Here is a 15,982-nt window from a genome sequence, read left to right as displayed (position 1 = left end):
GATTTATCAACAATATGTTGCAAACTGCACTTCAAAGTAGGATTAGAACCTAAACACGGTCACCCGCAATCGGAGTTTCACAAGGACAGCAGTCGTTTCCTTTCCTACCTGTGAGAAAATGTCCATGTTGTCGAACTCACGATGAACCATTTTGTATCTATTGCCAAGAGCTGGACTTCGTACAGATTTCAGGTAAACTCCTTTCATCTCAGAGTCTCCACGAGAACAGGAAGATAAAAGAGAACACATATTAGTAAGGATATAATTTTTGATTCTTTATTGTTACGCCATGTTTTCCACGTTAAGAAATCCCTTTGCAGTCTCCCAGAAACGCGTGTTTCGCAAATCAAGAGTTTGAAATGCTGCAGCCGTGTGGAATCGCGAAGCGAGGAGCAGCTCCGCCCCGGAGCAGGTTCTGAGCAGGCAGAGCCCTGCGTGCCCACATCACAGGTTTCCCTGTTCGCTCCCAGAACACACACAGCTCATTGAGACCGCCCGCGGAAGCGCCGGGGTCACTGCAGCCCACGTAGGATCTCACGGGGAACCACCCACAGTCTCGGTGCCAGAGGAGAATCCTCAGCAACATCTGGGAATCTCAGCTGGTAATCAGATGGTTCCATCCCACAAATGCCCCAGGGAAAGACGAGGCTCATAAGCACAGGGGTGGGAAACTGCCTCAGCCAAAAATCAGCATCACCTCCTCAGCTCTGTCAGTGTCAGCACTGTAACTTTAACATTCATCTTGTTATTTCATACCATAGTTTTGGTCTGTCTGTAACAGAAAGATTCAGAAATTTCTAAGTGAAACGGAAATCTGTGTCTCTCCTGGGCCACACCGGGTGTGGATGGCTCTCAGAACCGGCTATTGCACGGCACAGGCTCCAGCGAGGAACTCGCTGCACCCAACAACCATGAGAATAAAGCCAGAAGAGGCACAAAGAGATGATGGAAAGCATCCAATTTAGCCCAGCGGAGGAGGTTACTGCGTGTTAGCTGCCACGGGCTGATGAACAGCCCTGCCTGTCACACACCTTTGCTAAGCAACAGCCCCTCTGAAAACCAGAAACAACCCACTCACCATTTAACACCTGCGTGGCCTCTGCATCGTCATTCAGGAACTGGGCGAGCGAAGAGCTCAGCTCGCTCTCTGCATCGTCGCTCTCATCAGACGAAACAGCATCTGCGTCCTGCTGGGACAGCTCCGCTTCTTCATCTAAAAACTGCCTTGCTGCTTTCTAAAAGAAAAACAAACAAACCAACCTTTACGTGGAAGCTGCCTCCCAATTATTTTGTAATATATAAATCTAGTTTTACCCATTTTATTTGCTTTCAAAAGTCTGTTTTCATTTAGATGTGCTGGATTAGTCCCAGCCCAAGTCCACTAGAAACTTCAGACTTGACACTGGTTTGCCGCCTTCTGTCTGGGATTCAGGATTGATTGTTTCATGAAGTCATCAGAAAACGCGACTCACTATTGAGAAAGGGCTTTTCTTTCAGGGCAGATGTGGCACCTACTGATGAGCTGCAGCGCAGGAGACGTGACACAAAGCTCGGTACTAAGTTCCATCAGACACAGGCAACAAAGCATTCACAACAGCGTACAAGGAAACAAAGCCAATGGCTTCAGGAAGATGTTCTGTCAGAGATACTTTATGTTAAGCTAACTTTTGTCATTTCAGCTACAAGGTACTGAAGTAAAACATGGGGAAAAAAACCCACCCCCACACAAATTATTATTTATCCAAATTACTCCAAGAGAATTGTTTGCCTTCAAAATATTTTGGAAAAAAAAGCACAATGCTGTAAATTTTAGTGCAGTACAGGGAAGACTGGAGCATCTCGTGCTACAATAAGTGACATCCCTGACTTTCAGATTTCCCCGACTCCTCTAATGGTTTGCTTGCAGCAGCCAGCAAGCCTGAAAGGCAGGCACTACTAACAGTTCCTTTTCTAGAGCACTTTGATTATTCTGAACCACGCTGGGGTCACCTGTTTACAGGAAAGAACTCCCAATTAGCCTTAATCCTTCTCGCCGTGAAGGGCGGCGGAGAGGCCAAACCCCACAGCGGGAGAAGAACCGTGACACCAGAAATTAACAGTCGAGGGCTGGGGCACACTCGGGAAACAACAAGCTCCCAGGTTCTTCAATTATTTACTGAATCTCTGAGTTGGGTGCCAGCAGCTATCTGGGTCGCTTGGCCTCCTCTCCGCCCCATTCCACGCCTGCGGGTCCCCTGTGCGCCCGCCGCCGGTGGAGCACAGCGCGGATCACAGCGCTCCGGGTCCCGCACCTGCCCCGGCTCTGAGTGCTCACACCGGCACCGCCGGGGGCTCAGGCCAGACGGCGCGCGAGGGCAGAGCACACGTGGGACGCGCTCCCATGAACGCTTTGGTCTCATCAAAAATGCTTAAACAGAATTGAAAAGTGGATTTTTCGTCTACCCCATTCTTTGTATTCCAGAACATAAAATACTGATGCTATATAGAAGTCTCCGCAATGAAGATTATCTTTAAAACATTAAAAATATCCAAGAGAATCACAGAATCCCAGAATGTGAGGGGCTGAAGGGCCCTGGCAAGCTCATCCAGTGCAATCCCCCCATGGAGCAGGAACACCCAGATGAGGTTACACAGGAAGGTGTCCAGGCGGGTTGGAATGTCTGCACAGAAGGAGACTCCACAACCCCCCTGGGCAGCCTGGGCCAGGCTCTGCCACCCTCACCAGGAACAAGTTGCTTCTCCTCTTTCAGAGGAACCTCCTGTGTTCCAGTTTGTACCCATTGCCCCTTGTCCTGTCACTGGTTGTTGAATAATGTGCCCCAGAGCCCTGACAACAGTAACTTCTGCCTAGTAGACCACATCCACACATATTTAAGAGCTTTTCACCTTACTGTGAATATATGATTCTGGCCCTGCATGGTCTCCTGCATCCATTCCTGATGCACTGACGCTTTGGGGTCAAGGGACCATTTCTGTCTTCAGATGTCCAAAGTTGAGACCATCAGAGAAGGTGGTAAATTCATACAATCAAATATCCTAATAGTGTTGGTTCTGGCCAAGTACCTGAACCTCCCGAGTCTGACTAATCCTGGAGTATCTTTACTTGTGATGTAAATTGTGACTTTGCCTCAGAACACAATTATGTGGGGCCTTGCAGGTTCCTCTGAGAGTCAGGCAGGGGATGTGAAGGTTGAGATCGTTATCCAGCGTTTCAAGATTCCATCTCAAATGTTTGCAGCCAACTTGTGTGGAATTGCTACGAGCCTCGACCCTCCTAAACCATGGCCTAAAAAATAAACGACTGCCTAACCGCATGCCTTCTACAATACAGCTGTGTCAGATCCTACAAAGGCTGTAAAATAGACAGAAGCTCCATTTATCACACCACAAAATACACACGAGCTGTGTATTTAAATTACACAGAATGAGTGACTCGATGACAGTAAATGTTCACCTTCGGTATGTGAAGCCAGGGCTCAACACTTCTGGCCTCTTTGGGGTTTTTAAAATTCAAATATAGAAAAATTACAGAATACTTTCAGTTATTTCTTGCAGTTTGAACAGAGAGTAGAGTCTCACTAAGTGTCTGTCTCTTTTTTGGTTTTCTTTGGCAACGTGCTGTTCATGCCAAAGACACATTTCTTCTGACGCAGGTTTTGCCCCGTTGCCAATGTGCACTTACATACACACACAACAGAGCACAGCCCTCATCTGCACGGCAGCTTCCATGGAAGCGGCTCCAAACGGGACCCTCAACATGCCGAGACACCGAGCATCACGTACCCTGTATGTAAAACCGCTCTTGACCTTCAGCCGCTTCACACGTCTCAGCTGCTTTTTGCTCCAGCTGCTCTTTGTGGTCCCGCCGGAGTTCTTGTGGAGATCCGCACTGTCATCACTGGACGCGTCCGACTAGAGGAACACGGCACAAGCACGCCAATTAATAAGACCCAAGCAAGCAATATATTAATCACACAGGCATTCTCCTACATCTTTATAAGCAATATTTTAATTACACAGGCATTCTTCTACTTTTTTTTTTAAGCAACACGCGATTTTTGTGATTGATTCGTTACGGCAAAATAATGCAACGATGCTAATCATCTTATTAAATACAAAAGGAACAGAAAACCATGTTATTTGGAAGAAAAGTCAAGTCGAACATAACATGGACCTTTTTTTTAAATCCAAAGCTTTGTGTGGGAAAGGTGATTTGCCTGTGACAATAATTCACTGCCACACAACAACTGCAAGTGCATCTTGGGAGGCGTCAGGAAGGAACTGTGAGGAGGAAAGCAGTTACATTCTGACCTGCCTTAGGGCAGATGGCATTAAGTGTTTTAACGAGAACACTTGCCTACCGACTGCAGAAAGAGGAAATGTTCAGTACGCACTCCACGAGCGAGTCTGTCACTTCTCTCCTGCCTCACCCCAGCACTTACTAACCATGTTAAGCAGGTGTCGACGCTTCCTGATGGGACGAATCGGCGATTCGAAATCACTGTCGTTCATAACCTACACAAACAGAAATCAGGATAATTGCAAAGAGGATTTATGTTTTCGTGTTTCACTTGTCATTTTCTTGGGTTTTTTTGCTAAGACTCACATCAGGAGACTTCAAAACATTCATTCGTTTCCTATTTTTCCTCTGGCAAACGATCTCCTCTTCACTGTCACTGCTGGTTCCTGCAGAACAAACAGTAAACAGCATTCAGAAGAAAATGCATTGCTCACAGTACAATACTGCTACAACTGAGCAATCAAAATCTGTCTCTCTTATCAAAGTACCTGCAAAGGAGATTACTTATTGATCTACGTGGCAAATACTGTTCTCTTCAGCCTTGTTAATCAAAAGAAATAATCTCCAGCTGGGATGAACAATAAATCTCCTTCCGCGGCGAGGCTGGCTGGAAGCGATTACCCCACAGGCGGGCACAGACAGGGAGGGGAAAAGGAACCAGGAGAAGCAGCCCTTAGAGCTGAGGAAGAGTTGCAGTTCTGGAAGCGTTTGGTAACACAGATCCCTTTGGGGGCCTGAAACAAAGCCAGAACTCACTACAACAGCCTCTTCCCAGCTGCTTTTCACACACCTGCAGCTTTGCTGCTTTTCAAAGGAAGCGAATGAAAGGTCGTTATGAAATACATGAAACCCAGGATCCTCGCCACGTTCTGCAGGACAAACAGGGGCGCTCACGGCCACCCTGGGAGCCAATGTTGGTTCTGCCCACATCACCCAAAGGTCTGAATTTCTTTAAGGAAATGCACAAAATTCCCAAATATTCCACTTGTACAATAACATATTTAAATACCAATAAGTGTCGTTCCTACACCACCCACTGTCCGGGGCGATTTTCAAGACCTGACCAGACAAAGCCCTTAACAACCCGATCCAGGTTCAGTATTAACCCTGCACTTCTAAACCAGAATTTGTTTCTTTTTGCACTTTGGGGGTTTTTGGTGAGGTTTTCAAATTATTTCCTATTAAACAGATCACAAGTTTGTGGTTTGTCAAACTAACATAGTGGTTTGAAGGTGTGATGATTCAGGAAGGAAGGTGGCAATCCATCGTCTCCAGAAAATACCGTATCAGACAAATTGAAAGAAAAGGGGGAAAAGATGCTTTAGCCACCGAAAGGATTGGGTCATGCTCTGCTTTGATGTTTAAGGACAGTAACAAAACCATCCAGAAAAACTCAAAGTGCCCTACAGATCAGACCAAGTACTATCAAGCCCGAATTACTTTGAAAGTAACATTACTTTGAGAGTAATTCAAGGTTACTCAGAGATAAAGACAACAGAGGGTGTGCAGATCATCTGTAAGTGACCTACGAGTGAAGAATGATGGTCATTTATATATTGGCAATACCTGAATATATATTTTTTTATAGTCTGTTGGTCCAAATCCAGAAAAAGACAGAAGGGGAGAGAGAGGAGGAAACAGAACAGAGCCTACAAATAGTCAACGTGTTTAACACAGTCCGGGTTTGTGCTGAAGTTACAATCAGAAAACTTGGAGTGCAAGTCAGTTGTCATGTAACTAAACCGACAGAAATCCATCAGTCGAGTTTCTGCTCCTCAGGAACAACAGGAAAACACAAAGGGATTCAGGGACGGAAGTGCGGCCCATCCAGACGGTTACACAGACAGTGGGATTAAGAAAGGGCTTCAGAGGCAGCTCCAGCTCCCACGTACTGCAGTGTCACAACCATTATTCTCTTTGCCTTTCCCCCTTCCCACCGAAGTCATGAAACCAAACGGGGGATCCAAAAGACACTCAATTCTCTTTGTTTAACCACAAAGACATTAACTAACCGTCCCTGTGAAACCCCCACCTTGGGCAGGAGACACCCGTGAGCTGTGCAGGGTGGTGTCTGTGGCGTTTCCAGTTCTTCCCAAAGGGGAACCAAGCGCGTCCCCAGCCGAGCTCCCCACGTCCTGCCTGCGGGGGCTGGGATCCACCTGATCCGTCACAGGCAGCTCCGGAATGGCCTCCCTGGCTCTAGAGAACACGTTCAGAGCTGTTCTTTCGATAGCTTCACTGTTCAACCCCCTTCTGCCTGTTGGGGTGGAAAGTGCAGCAGGTGACCCGCTGCCTGTTGTGGCCCCCAGCCTGGAGCAGGGCCAAGTGCTGTCACCCCCGGCCCCTCCTCGGGCCCCCGGCCTGGAGCAGGGCCAAGTGCTGTCACCCCCGGCCCCTCCTCGGGCCCCTGGCCTGGAGCAGGGCCAAGTGCTGTCACCCCCGGCCCCTCCTCTGGCCCCCGGCCTGGAGCAGGGCCAAGCGCTGTCACCCCCAGCCCCTTCTCCATCACTCCTGCTCAGGAACGACAGCGGTGTGGAAATGTCTCTTCTCCCAAGACTTCTGCCGTCCTGTTTTGGCGATATTTCAAGTCCGGAGCTATCATCCTGTAATTTCTTTTCATCTTTAGTGGATTTAACATGTACGTGACTCCCTGCGGCACCATTTAATTTTCTGGTATTAGTATTTATATTTTCTTCCAAGATTTCGTTCTCAGACTCTTCGATGAAAAATCCCAGATCAAAATTAACAGAAAACAGCTCTTGGGAACAGTCATAGAGATTGTCGTCATCGTGCAGAAGGCGCTCGCTGTCACCCGGCGGCCCCGCGGCTGAGGGTGCCCTGCTCGCCGGCTGCTCCGGGCAGGCGGGGCGGCTGCTCCCCCGCGTCTGCTCCGCTGGACGCCGCTCACAGCCCCGCTCCGCGCCCGGGGAAGAGCTTCCCTCCCCCGTGTCATATGTGGGGTCATCTTCAAATAAACGCACACTCTGCTCTCCAACAATAACCACATTTTTCTTGTTAATGTCAAGATCTTCTGTATCTTTTTGAACAGAGTATTTTGAGGGGTTATTTGTCAGCGTGTGATTCATTGTTGGAGTTTTCTTTTCAATTTCTGTGAATTCTTCATTGTCAAACAGGCTCTCGAAGCTGTCACTCCAGTGAAGTTCCTCCTTGTCCTCAACGGCTGCAGTCTCAGGAGATGACACAGGTTTTGGAAGACAGGTACTCACAGGAGCACACAATTCACCGCCGACGTCCAGCTCGGGGTTCTCAAAGAGCTGCAGCGAACGGTCACCTTCTGAGGACACAGAACAGACCCTGGCCCGCAGTCTCTCTGAACAGCTATCAGAAATACCTTTTTGAAAAGGACATATTGTTTCTTCATTTCTCATCACGTTTTCAAAATCATCGAGTTTATTCAAAGCGGGAGGAGATTGTGATAAAAGCCTTTTCACACGGGAAAATACTTGTTCTAACCAAGGAGGCTCCTCAGATGGTCTCACAAGTGCAAAAGAGTTCACATATGATTCAGAAAGATAAAATAAGTCAGGGGACACAGGTGATTTCTCAGCTGTGAAGCTACTATAACCCGAATCTGCATGGTTCGTCCCCAGTGACCTACAGGCTTCACCTACAGTTTCATGTTCCTTTATCGCCGCGCTTTCCTGGATGACAGCACTTGCACTGCTGCCGCACCGGTCACTGCATCCACTTAAGTCAAACGTCACCTGCAGCTCCTCGTGGTTTGGGCTGTGCTGGTCGGTACTTCCCAGCAGAACCGGCCTGCTGGCTGAGCCAGAACCCGAAGCACCGGGGTCTGAAGGCGGCATGGCCACTTCCAAATCTGCCCTGGAGGTTCTTTTAGGAGCCTTTGGTTTTGTTATTTTAAATGTGGTAAAGAATTCGCTTCCATTATCATTGGTATCAGGTGAAAACGGTTTTACTTTCGATCTGTGTGCTACGTCTTTTCTAGATGAGCGTGCTTTCTGATCGGATGTGGAGCTGCTCACGGAAAGGTGGCTTTTATTCCTTTGAACAGTCACGTCTTCCATCCGCAGGTGAGGCTGAAGCTCCAGTTCGTAGCCGCAGTCTCCCTGCAGACAAACACAGTGTAAAATTTACTATAAGTACACACAGGCTTACAAGGATATTTAGAACAAGTGACAAAGGTTTTCATATGCCTAAGGGTCACTAGAAAGGAAAAAGAGGAAAAGGAAAGCGCTTTGCGTTTAAGACCACAACCTTCAAACAAAGCGTTTGCTGGCAGCAACTGCAAACCCAAACCTGAATGTTTTAGAAAGAGCAGAAGATACCGCAGATAAATAAAGAGACTTTACCAGAGCACCAAGGCCCAGCGTTCGGCGCCGAGCAGCTCAGCCGCGGTTCTCGGGTCAGCAGCAGCAACCACAGAACCACAGCATCACCCGCCCGTTGCCAGCACAATGTGTGAGCTCTGCTGTCCCCAGCATTGGGGGACCAGAGTGTTCTGAAAGGTGCTGTGAGCAGAAAAGCAACCACAGAACCACAGCATCACCCGCCCGTTGCCAGCACGGTGTGCGAGCTCTGCTGTCCCCAGCATTGGGGGACCAGCGTGTTCTGAAAGGTGCTGTGAGCAGAAAAACCCTCATCTGAGCACAAGTGAGCCCAGAGCGCTCTGTTCTCTTCCTGCTGTCACTTGTAACTTGGCTCCTGCCATTGACGGCACATTAACAACTTCTCACCTACATACTCCGGACTTATCTTTTGTCAGGGATGCTCATTAATCTGCTGTTCAAAGGCACTGACCCGGGCAACCAACGCTCTTAAAAACACACTTGAAAAAAGCACAATAGACGCTGACCTCAGGCCCAGCCAGGTACCCATACGAGGACTGTCCGGACTGAAAAGCTATTTATTGTCCTTCTCACTCTCTTTTAAAGTAGGATTTCAAAACCAAGGCAAGCAGTCTCCCCAAGAACAGGAGGGTCAAACGGGGCTCTCAAAGCAATGGTTTGAAACACCCCTGCAGAGTTCAAACCTATTTCACTAATGAAAAATAAAAATGGGGAGGTAAGATCTAAACAGGAGATATGATTATCATTTTTTGGCAGTTCAGTCAGACGAATCTCTAGACTTACTAATCCCTGAAATGAACACAGCACCTTGATACAACAGTGGGTGACAAAACTGACTCTTACAATAAGAGGTTACCTGCTTCCTGTGCAAGTGACATTCTCCAAAATCCAGCCATATACAAGCAGGAAAAAGCAAGGTCCTCATAATCAGAACCTCCTGAACCCTCCTCGCTGAGCCCAGAGAATATTCTGAGAGCAGTTCTACTGCAGCTTGTTCTGCTCTTGCTGGTATTCACTATTCAAACTGTGACACCCGCATCTTCCAGCCCCATCACACCCTTCTCCAGCTCTGCCGGGGCTTCTGCAGAGGGTACAGCCGGAGCTGCCGTGACAACCTCTTACCATCAGACTCCTTACAGGAAAACCGTCTTTGGAAAATACCCTGGACACTCGTTCTGCCCCATTGCACAAGGCAGAAATAACCACACCTAAAATCACTGCTGCCTGCCTTGTCTAACTGTGCTCCTGAAAACAGGATTTGCCGCCGTCTTCCATGCACTTGGAGACTGGTCCTATCCTATCACGGTTTCGGATCCCCCCCGCCTGCAATAGATAAAACATCCTACCTGATATCAACAGTGGTTTCTCACTCTTGGGAATAGTAATAAACTCAGTATTTCGATATCACCACCAGCTTCACAGCCAGGCCACAGAAAGGATCGTGTGCAGAATACATCAGGAACAATGTGCTCGGGCTGTTTGGGACAGCACAGCCGGTTACCAACCCTGTCCCAGCAATGTCCCCGTGTCCCGGTGACAACGTCTGCGTTTCTATGGGTCCGCACAGCGGGGACAGTTCAGCCACTAGAGATTCACCTCCAAAGGGCTGGGAAGCACCTACTCCGCTCGTACTCCAGATGGTACTCAGCTGCTACACACAGCTTGGGCTGCTCATTTACAAACACATCCAAAGAAACTGAAAGGTGGGATTTTATAAAGAGAGATCTCCAAGGAGATCCCCAGACTGCACAGGCTGCCTTGGAGTATTAATATGAGAACACTGAGGAAAAAAAATATGCCATGAAAGGGTTAAAGGCTGATTTGAGTATGTGCAGGTTCCAAATAATGAGCTTCCCTCAAGCTTGGTCAAGAGACAGAATCAAGAGACAGAAGCGTTTGTATGGAATCAGAGGAGTAACAAACACCAACCAACACCACCTGCTCCAATTAACTTCACAAATGTCATCTGAGCAGATTACACATTTGGCTGACGAGGTAACGGTGTTGATAACGATCTGGTTAGATTTATGTAAGTAACAACTGAAGGTTGCATAATATTCCAATTGAAGTATCCAAGCATCACAAGAACATAACGTATATTAAATGGATTAAAGACTGATTAGCTGCCAGACCACTAACCCTTACTGAAGCACAAGCAGGCGAGGCTCTTGCCCACCCACACACTCCTAGGAGCCACGGCACCGATTGTTCTTGGCTCTGTATTGTTCTGCATTTTTTAAGTAGCCCATAACTAATCAAATCTGCAGGAAAAGACGAGGGTTATGAGTAGGCGAAAGGATAATTCGAATCCCAGCTGGCCCAGAGGTGGAACAGATAACAGCAAATCATTTCATACGGTCAAGCACCTTGTCTCCATACTGAGTAAGTTAGTAGAAGCTGTAACGGACAATAGAATCACTGGACGAACCTTCTGAAGAAGTGCCAATATGGCTTTTGAAAACAAACCCACCCCTTACAAACCCAACAGGTTTGTTTGAAGAGACCGAGAAGCAAAACCACGGAGACGCTCTCAGGCCAACGACCGTCCCGCTTTCTGAGAGGCTGTCCAAAATCCCTGCCCAAATCCTTAAAGAAACCTCGACAGAGAGCAAAGCGGGGAACTTCCTGCACGGATGAGTAACTGGGTACAACACAGAGAACAGGAGTGAGGAATTGTTACAGCAAAGAACCTCATCAGGCCACGGCGTGTACCCATCGCCACGGCCTGACTCGGGTGGGGAAGAAAAGCCGGGGCCAGCGGAGCGGCCAGAGGACTAATGCAGCATCCAGAACTAACTTCGGTAACCTGATTTCAGGCTTACATGGAGTTATATAACTGTTCTGGTTCAACCGAGTCAATCAAAACACTTTCCCGCAAACAAAACCCCTTCTCCCAGGGAGTCTGCTTAATACTGATGGAGCGAAAGGACAGAATTATAATTGCCACATGTTAGCCTGAACGTGTGTGACTTGTAGGAAACTACCTGGTCAGCTCTCCCATAAGCTGGTAAGCTCCGGGGTGCCCCAGGACTCAGTAAAGAGGTCATGCAAGAGCAGGACAGGCAACTCGCTTATGCTGCTGCACTAAGTCATTGACCCTGCCTAGAATTACTGACTCGATCTAAACAACAACACGTCTTCAAGATAGAAAACAAAAAGGAAAAGCAAACCTAAGATATTAACATTTTCAGTTCTAAACTATAAACATATGTATCTGCACACACATACACTCTGTTTTCTAGTATTTAAATTTAAGGCGCCCATTACCAAAATCAAAATTAACCTTTCTCTTCTCATAAGCTGCTGTGGATGTACATGTAACGAGATTCAGATGTTTGCCAAAACCCTGGTGGTTTTACTATTTACAAGTGAAACGGAAAGTCCGTAAACAGCTACAGTCTCTATTTTAACAGCTCGGAGTTCTCTAACCAGAAGCTCGATCGGAACGGAGGCAAGAGCCGCAGGGCCAGCGGGCACTGCAGTCGCTTCCGACACGAACCAGAAGCTGCTGATAGTGCCCAGGAACCAGACTGGAGCAAAGGACAAACCCCCAAAAGCTGCCTTAACCAGGGACTCGTGTCGGAGCAAGAACTGAGAAAAGCATGGAAACGAAGACATTCCAGAGCGCTCCTTCCCCAGAACAAGTCCTGAGCTTATACTGGCTAAGACTACATCTGCGATGGCCCTAAGGGCAGCAGATGGACTTTCCCTAACACAAGATATGGGCATATGGCATATTTTGATTAGCATATGATTTTTTCTGCCTTTCTTTATATTCCTTCCCCACTGATCTCTAAAATTCTAACCCCTTCTTCTGAGTAACAGTGATCATTAAACTAACGTTTACAGACAAGTATCCAAAAGAATTCCTTTCTGGCAAAAGCAGCTTTCACCTCCATTCAACCTCACTGAGGTTTCAGCCCAGCTCTTTAGGAAATGTTGCGATGCTTTCATGGCCACCTCTTAGTTTTAGTGCCGTCAAAATGCTCACTTTTCCAAACCATTTACACGCAGGTTAAAGGACTGGAAAGGACTGCTGCTGTGACTGGGTGCGAAGCTCCCTGCACTGGAGTCCAGGCCGTTACTGACACCGCTCGGGAACCGGTTAGCCAGCAGATTAATGGATCCCTCCTATTCCAGAAGATACTCCGGGGGAAGGAACACGGTCAAAAACCTTCTTAGGAAGTTCAAGTATATTATAGGAGATGACCTTTAAACATATATGTAGTTGATTGTTGAAGGAAGCCTAAGGGACACAGAAACCACAATTCCCTTCTCCAAAGGCTGCGATGTTTCCCTTCCTAACGGTCTCACGTTATTGATACCCAACTGCCATCAATACACCCAAAAGATCCCGAAAAAGGAAGAGTTATTAACAAAACACAGGGCATGTACCCCAGTGATATGGGGACAGGTATCATTGTAGGGGCTACACAGGCACGACAATGTTCAAGAACATCTGAGGTGTCAGTAAATGAATTAATCTGTGGCTCGGTATCTGCTTGTGTTACGAAGCTCCCTGGGCAGCAGCGACGCCAGGGAGCGCCAGCGGCGTCCGAGCCGGGGCGGCAGGACGTTCCGTCGTCAGGTGTCGGCAACAGGCGCAGCCCGGGACGGGCGAGCTCAGCCTGGGCGGTGCCCCTGCTCAGTGTTGCATTAGGACACTGTCACAGAAATTACCTGTAGTTGTATTGTAACAGAAATACACAGCCGGCGGGACCCCCACAGCACAGGGAAATATACAGCAGTGACCTGGGCACCGATACGGAATTTCCATGAAAATACGGGTAGCAAAGCGTTCCTGCAATAGTCTCCTAAGCTCGCTGCATTTCCATATGAATACTGGAAATACATCCAAGCAGACAACAGGACCCCTGCATCTAGAAGCAGTTTTTCAACTACAGTAGCAGTTCGGTGTCCTAAATAAATGAGATTATATTGCCCTAAACTTTATAATATTATAATAATGCACTGATGACAATTATTAAAATATTGTGATCTCTCCAAACATAAATGTCTTCAAAGGCACTTGGTGTGTAGTAGCTCCTGCAAGAGTTCCCAGACTATATGAATGGAGTGTTGCCAGTTTGCACTGGGCACACCTACTGTAAACGTTCTGCCAAACGAGCCGTCTGTCAAAGCTCAGGGAACAACCGACCCGTTATTCACATACATAAATATTTTGACGGCTTGTGAAAAGCAGTCTATAGCGGCGTTAAATCCAGCAAGCTAAACGCAAGATGACCGTGCACACGCACACACCTCTAACCAAACAACCCAAGGGCAGAACCAACCCACAGGAGGCACCAGGAGCACGAGGCCACCCAGGACTCTGCCGACCGGGACATCGGGAACACACGGGGCAGCCACAAAGACCCACAACGGGCCGGCAGCTGCTGCGATAGTGCTGCCCTGTATTCCCCACAATAAGACCTAGCCCAAAAATAAGCCCTAGCATGATTGTTCAGCATTTTTGAGGATACGCAAAATACAACCCCTACTCCAAAAATAAGCCCTAGTTAGGGTTCATTAAAAAAAGTTTATTTAAATAGTGTCCTGGCAGCTATATGTGTAAATAAGAAATCAGTTTTGGAGCAAAAATTAATATAAGACTGTCTTATTTTGGGGGAAATAGGGTATACATAGCACAGCACAGAACGCACAGGAAGCTTCTCTTGCCTGCAGACTGAAGCTGGCGATCCTGTGTCACATACTTGATGTTTTATTTGGTTTCCATCAGATGTAACATCATGGCACGTTTTCCAGAAAACCGTGATCATTTAATTGGGTGGAAAGAACACTTGTGGCTGGCGTGCCCGAGTCTGCGGCACAACGGGAACAGGAGGATTTCATGGAGCTCTGCGCACAGACACCGAGTGAACACAGCGGATACACCATCAGAGATGAGTACAGACACTGAGTGACCCGAAACACAGCAGATACACCATCAGAGATCAGAACGAATGCTGAGTGACCCCAAAACACAGCAGATACACCATCAGAGATGAGTACAGACACTGAGTGACCCAAAACACAGCAGATACACCATCAGAGATCAGAACGAATGCTGAGTGACCCCAAAACACAGCAGATACACCATCAGAGATGAGTACAGACACTGAGTGACCCAAAACACAGCAGATACACCATCAGAGATCAGAACGAATGCTGAGTGACCTCAAAACACAGCAGATACACCATCAGAGATGAGTATGAACACTGAGTGACCCAAAACACAGCAGATACACCATCAGAGATCAGAACGAATGCTGAGTGACCCCAAAACACAGCAGATACACCATCAGAGATGAGTATGAACACTGAGTGACCCAAAACACAGCAGATACACCATCACGATTGCCCCCGCTCAGCCCTCCCAGGTGCCACACAACGTGCTCAGTGCCACTGTCCTTCGCACAGACGCCCCCACACCCTCTGCCTCCTCTTGCTTCCTTCTCGCTGTGAGCACAAAACCCCACAGGATCGTTACAAACACAAAGCACCTGCAATTAAGGGTCTGAACAATCTAACCCAGGTCTCAATTAGCATTCAGGCTCAAGTCATTTGGCAGCAAGAATCAATACGGCCCAGAGAAACGCTGCGGAGCGCTGAGACCCTCGCTCTTGCAGGTTGTTCCCAGCAGCCTCCCGGCCCAGAACGAACCTGCAGCAAGGAAACCCAGCAGGCTGGTTTGTCTGAATGAAGAGAGCCAGGTCACCTCTGCGCAGCCTGGAGAATCCCAGGCCACGGTATCCGCTGTGGTTATCTGCTCACTGCTGTTCCGGATCCAGCGCCAAAACCGTAAACCCCCAGATCCCCAGCCTGCCTACCACAAACACCCTGACCAAGCAGCGTTTGCTGCCTTCAGTTATTCGTTGCTGCTGAGGAATTCTCGCCACATCTCAGATCAGGATTTTAACCAGACACGCCGCTGGCAATGTTTAAAAACAACCTAAAAGAATTGTACTTATTTGAGCCCTTTTTAACTTTGCACTCAGTGACTCCTGGAAAAGTCAGAGCCGGCTGGAAGCCCTGCATTTCACCCCAAAACTCCCAACTCACAGAAAGCCTTTGCGGGTTCTCTGGAATTTCAGGGTACCCCGGGAACAGTTTCATGCTGTCAGCATTCCGCCTGATGGAGCCTTCAAGGGAACCTAAGGCAGATGCCAATGACAGATGATTTTAGCAGCAGCTGTTCCAGGTTCATCTTGTAAACCCCATTTCCCAAGGTGTTTGTACCAGAGACTACTGGAGTGAAAGAGAGACGATTCCTCTCAGAGGAGTCTCTGGGTTTTCTTTTGTCTAAGGAGAACAGTTGCTCCGAGCATAAGCTCACGTTGGCAGGTCTGAA

The 15,982-nt window shown here is 47.9% G+C and overlaps 1 protein-coding gene across 10 annotated transcripts in view; it reads right to left on the bottom strand.

The window, feature by feature from the left end:
- FANCM (FA complementation group M) overlaps positions 1 to 15,982 on the bottom strand; it is a 65,626-nt gene that overhangs the window by 4,639 nt on the left and 45,005 nt on the right. For 8 of the 10 annotated variants that reach the window (XM_065062998.1, XM_065062997.1, XM_065062999.1 and 5 more), the window contains 6 exons: positions 6,321 to 8,391; positions 4,607 to 4,689; positions 4,447 to 4,515; positions 3,784 to 3,912; positions 1,079 to 1,235; positions 109 to 215 (listed from right to left, as the gene is read on the bottom strand). In XM_065062998.1, coding sequence (XP_064919070.1) covers positions 109 to 215; positions 1,079 to 1,235; positions 3,784 to 3,912; positions 4,447 to 4,515; positions 4,607 to 4,689; positions 6,321 to 8,391 — 2,616 coding nt within the window. The remainder of the gene's footprint in view (positions 1 to 108; positions 216 to 1,078; positions 1,236 to 3,783; positions 3,913 to 4,446; positions 4,516 to 4,606; positions 4,690 to 6,320; positions 8,392 to 15,982) is intronic. The other 2 variants (XM_065063000.1, XM_065063004.1) reach the window with 1 other exon arrangement.

The sequence above is a fragment of the Columba livia genome, chromosome 5 (assembly GCF_036013475.1).
Source record: "Columba livia isolate bColLiv1 breed racing homer chromosome 5, bColLiv1.pat.W.v2, whole genome shotgun sequence".
Taxonomy (NCBI): Eukaryota; Metazoa; Chordata; class Aves; order Columbiformes; family Columbidae; genus Columba; species Columba livia.
This window is presented reverse-complemented; position numbering and strand designations above follow the sequence as displayed.